Below are 5,365 nucleotides of genomic sequence, written 5' to 3' on the forward strand. Positions count from 1 at the left end.
GCAGAAGAGTGCCGCAAGCTAGCGAAGCGGCTTACTACATCCGACCAACAGCGCCAGAAGGAGATTCGTTACGACGACCATCGTTCTGCACCAACGTTCGTTCCTGGAGAACTTGTATGGCTTCATGTACCGCCCTGCGCCCCTGGTGTATCACCCAAACTACTCTCCAATTATCATGGTCCCTACCGCGTGGTCGAGCGTACTTCACCCGTGAACTACGCCATTGAACCCCTCACGCCACCGAGCGACCGTCGTCGGCGTGGACGTGATATCGTTCACGTAAACCGTCTGAAGCCGTACTTTGACCCGCTTGTCCCCACGTGTTAGATCGCCAGGATGGCTTCAACTTTTTCGCCGGGGGTAATTGTAGTGAATAAGAAAGACGTTGATACCATCAGGTCAGCTATCATCAGCACAAGAAAAAGGCACAAGATCGGCAATCAAGCACCGTCATCTGGGTTCGCCTGCCTTCTTTTAGAGCTACCACCCGCTTGCTGAGTCCTTCATTAAACCCCCTTTACAGAATAAATATGAAAAAAGGAGTTTATTTTTCTTTGATGCAGGTCAGAATGTTACAAGGAAGAAGGCACAGGCCAGGATGAAGCTGAAGAATTTATATACAGCGACATTCTTGAAGTTGACACAGAAGACCTCGAGAGGTGCGGCAGCAGCACGTCAGACCTTAGCGGTCGTCAGGCAGAAACCACCGACAGTCCTGAAACGTGATATTGGTTTCACACGTGATATTGGCTGACATTTATAAGTAGAGATATAAGTATTGTCTCGTAAGTTTGTAAGGCACTCGCAGCTAATAACTTTGGAAATTAATCATGCAGGCAACAAGAGACTGATGTCCTTGAAACAGAAGGAGAGGAGGCATATACAAGGCAAGAACATTGTAGTTGTTGCTGCACATGGTGTGTTCCAACCATAGGGGATGTCGTTACTAATTTAGGTTTTTTGCAGTGCACCAAGACCCAGGAAGTGTCGTCGAGGGTCAAAGAACCGAAAGACGTCAGTTGTGACCTATTTCAGTGCAGAACATTATGAAAACACACATCTTCTCATTTGCAGGATTCCCAATGAAGGAGATACATCTTTGGATGTGGCAGCGGCATGTTTATACCATCTAAAACAGCACGGAAAGGCCGAGAACAACAAAAAGACGTCCTGCACCATTTTGGACTCACGATAGTTCGCATGCTTCACACGCTACCTTTAGACGACCAGTTAGACACAATGCATGAGGTGCAAAGTTTGGTTTACCATAACGTGAAGGAGGTTAGGGAGCGCAACAAATTGGAGTGTGAATAAAGCCTGAATTCGCCCTGTCTTCACACAAGTTGTGCTTTATTAATAAAACCTTGTTTGCTGACGTGACTTCGGATGGTGTCGCCTGTCTTTTAATTTGTTTTGCTTATAATTTTGTAGATATGTTTGCACGTTTTAATACACACATGCATAGTTTGAAGTAATTTTTCATCTGGTAGCCAATCATGATGAAGGCAGTGAAATGGCAACATTAAAAAATAGCTCTTCAATTGTATTATGTTGTTTACCTTTGTTCTGTAGTATTTTTGTGCCGTGATGCTGTCCATGCTACAGAGATGTGCTAAGAAGGCGTAAACTTACTTGACTGGTTACCATCTGCAGTCTTTCACATGTTTTACCTGCCATGGCACCTTGCCCTGTGTTATGAAATGCCTGCACAGCTTATCATGTATAGCATGAGCGTGCTTGCAAAAGGTATTTCAAGAAGGTTGTAATATTGAGGCAAAACAATTTTTCAATGTGCTTTCAAATATGACTATACCTGAGATGCATGCGAAATAAAACATGTACCTAAGCCATGTTTACCTTGACGAGTTCCCACCTCTGCCGGCTAATGCAGCCAGTGCACCGTTGACTACACCCTCGGTTCTCCAGCTCCTATCTGAGCGGTTGCCTTGCCAGTCTTCACTGTCAGTGGTGCCTGGAGGACAGTACATATTTCGTGACGCAGTCGACTCCTTCAGAAGAAAGTTGTGCAAAGCCACACAGGCAGACACAATTTTTGTTGTGTTCTTTTTTTTTGCTTTAAATGGCCGACGAAGAATTCGCCACTTCTGGGCAAGTATACCGAAAGAATGTTCGACTACTCTTCGAGCCCTGCTCAACCAATAACTAAACATCCTTTTTTGGTGGCACTCCTCAAATTGGCTGGTTGCACCGCTTTGTATAGAGGAGGACTGGGCCGTGGAAGCTGTGGTGTTTCCAGTTAGAGACCTGTAAGAAAGTACATGATTTGAATGAAATGTACCAATTCATGTATGTATTCCTCTTATGCTCCCCTTACACAATGCCCTGTTGGGTCTGCAAGGTATTTCGAATAAATAAATAAATAAATAAAGTACTATAAGTACAAAGCACCCCTTGTGTGTATGCATTAGCGAAACTAGTTACACACAATTATTTCCACTTCTGCTCTAATACTGATATCTGAAACACAGAATTGACATTCAAGTGCATAGCTCCTCTAATGCTTCTTATAATATTAGCTTGACCTATGAAACATTAAAGCTATACAGAAACCTCTGTTCGAATAAGCATATTTGAGGCACTATTATGCATATCAATTGTAAGTACTTGAATTCTAGGTTGTCAGTAGTGCTGGTACGATAACAAAAGAACACTCATAAAGTATGCACTTGCATATACGTTGACGAAATGAATGTGCAGTGAATATGCAGTATGAAGCAAGCAAATTTGCCAAGTGATCAATTTATGCTGAACTGGTCTATTGGTTCAACAATGTTAAGGCCACGGCTATACTATAAACGAAATGCACCTTTATGATATATCCACTTACTTTTCTTAGAATATGGCCTCATCATGTATGTATTCAGAGGAAATGCCTCGTCACCAACAAAAAATACGGCACGTTGCCAATACTTTCAAGACAGGCATCTGGTGGAATTCCAAGAGTGCCATCACCATGGATTGCAGCTTGCTTCAGCTGAATATGCCTCCATCTGGCTCACTTCCGTTGTGACCAATCTCCACATACAGAAAGCTAGAGTGCAAAAAAATAAATCTAAATATTAGCATTGATGTTTTACAGGCACCATTCATTGGGATTCCACGTTACATTTTGAACCAATTGTCATGCTGTATAGCTTAATGCGATAAACACTAGTCAGAACAAACATTCTGGGCATCTGTCCAATTTAAGCATACTGTTTCCCATAACGATGGTACAGCGAAGCTTATTTTTCTTAAAGAATCAATTGTTTGACTAGAATAAATTGTCTGACTAATTGGTATTGCCTTATCTGCCCAGGTATATCAGCGAGAACAGACAGAAAGACACAAGAAATGGGATGAACACTCCTGCATGTCCTTGTGCTCTTTCTTGTGTCTGTGCTTTTGCTCTAATTACCGTACATTATTAATTACAGCCAGTTACTGCCTTTTCTTGACCATAATTTTTTCATCACTGCCAAACTATGTGGAGTTTCGCATGAATGTGAATTGAGATTTTTGATGTAAACTGCTAGAACGACTCTTCATGTTTTGATCAAGGATCTATCTTCAGCAAGCAGACCTACACCACTCTATTGAGGGAATTAAAAGATGTAAATAATAATTGTGCCATAGTAATATTATACAGCTGAGCTAGTTGATAAGTATTCATTTAAAAAGTAGGGCATGGTGTCCTCACTTCTTTTGTGAGTGTTTGCATGCCCTGCATTTTAGAAAGTGCCTTAATACAAGCAGGTGATGTGGAATATAATCATATGTAGCACAGAACTATGCTGACCGGTAGCTCAGCCTTTAATTAGAAATGCACACAGAATTTGCTATGAACAGGGCTGCATTCTCAAACAATAATTACTGACATGCAAAACCACATCAGCAGATACATACCTGTAGTTTGCACCGCTGATTGCCATGAATGATTTGCTGAATGAGCCCTTGTAATTTCTGTTTCGGCTTCCTGAGTTTGCTGGGCACTCCACAATCACATGTTTGCCGTCTATGGCACCCAGACAGAGTGGCATATCCCACTTCTCTTCAAAGTCTCTCGCAACCAGCATTGAGGTCATAAAGAACAATGTTACCCTTAAAGGATTTTGAAGCGAATGGTTACATCAGCAATAATATTGAGGTTTCATCGATACTGATATAAACTAATAAGTGGCGAACATATTCATGTGCAGTGTAATTAGTGTAGGCCAGCTGTTAGAAACAGTTGTCACATAATGTATCAACTGACAGGTTACCTTTGACCATTCATTCTGTGTCGATGGAAGTGCCACGTATATGGGGCCAAGTACATCCCCAATTGCCTGGCATACTTTAGAAACGATGACACAGGCCGTGGATCTGCCCGTCAGAAAATTGAACGATGATGATCGAAACGTCTCTCCTGCCGCCAAAAATCTGAAAAAAACATTAGTAAATTTAAAACTGCTTTGAAACAGCCTTATTAGGTGGCTTTGCATGATGAAGATAAAAAATAATTTCTGTGCATGACGTAAAAACAAGCAGTTCAACGCGCGAAATGTGCCTATATGAACCCTTGCCTGATTGCTAGAGCTGGCCGGTGTTCTGCAGGGGTTGCCTTTCGATAGTTGGTGTCATTCTTTTTGATCCTTGGCCTGAGCATTTCCAAGAGTGTGTCGAAGCAGCTTGGGGTCATCCTCAAATAGCTGCGGAATAAACACACGTGCCAGGCAATTTGAACAACACGTACAACTCATTGCTTACAGTGGCAGGCATCACTAAAGAAACATGATAACTCTCATTAGTTCTTAATGTATACTCACTCTCTGTAGTATTTCACATCGCGAGACCGAAGGAGCGGCAACAAAATGTCAGCATGCCTCATAATATCTCGCTGCTGCATTGCTGGACAGACCCACCAGCGACGTTGGCAGCGTGATTTTTTACCCACTTCCAGCTGTTCATGATACGACAATAATGAAGCGACCATTAGAACGGAAAATATATCGTCCTCTTCGTCCGAACTTGTCATGGCAGGCGTCGTAACAAAGCAAAACTGGCGACACCGCTGAGTCGGAGAAGGCGCGAGAACTGCGCAGCTGACTCGATGTTACACAGGCGCCCTGATGTGGAGAGCAGAGGAGTCACATTATGAGAAGTCCCGAAGAATGCCATGAGATGGCGACCCACGGCAAGATGCCCCGTCTTATTGGCCGCGCGGGTGGCCAAGCCATCCGTGCAGTCTGAACAGGAGCACGCACTCGCCGCCTCGCCGCCTCGCCGCGTTGAGAAACTCGCTTTGCCGCTTTGCCGCCCCGCCTTCGGTGTGAACCACGCTTTAAATGTCCAATCACCCGGCGTCAGCTCAACCCCCAGGATC

At 43.4% G+C, this 5,365-nt stretch overlaps 1 protein-coding gene across 1 annotated transcript; it reads right to left on the reverse strand.

The window, feature by feature from the left end:
- Window positions 1-525: 525 nt before the first annotated feature.
- On the reverse strand, window positions 526-2,933 carry LOC142775306 (uncharacterized; the record flags this gene model as incomplete). The annotated part of the gene is made up of 3 exons (XM_075876649.1): window positions 526-715; window positions 1,858-2,265; window positions 2,845-2,933. Coding segments are annotated over 3 exons (537 nt in total), but the record flags the coding sequence as incomplete, so codon positions are not given.
- Between the last annotated feature and the right edge of the window lie 2,432 nt (window positions 2,934-5,365).

This window comes from Rhipicephalus microplus, chromosome X, assembly GCF_043290135.1.
Source record: "Rhipicephalus microplus isolate Deutch F79 chromosome X, USDA_Rmic, whole genome shotgun sequence".
NCBI lineage: Eukaryota > Metazoa > Arthropoda > Arachnida > Ixodida > Ixodidae > Rhipicephalus > Rhipicephalus microplus.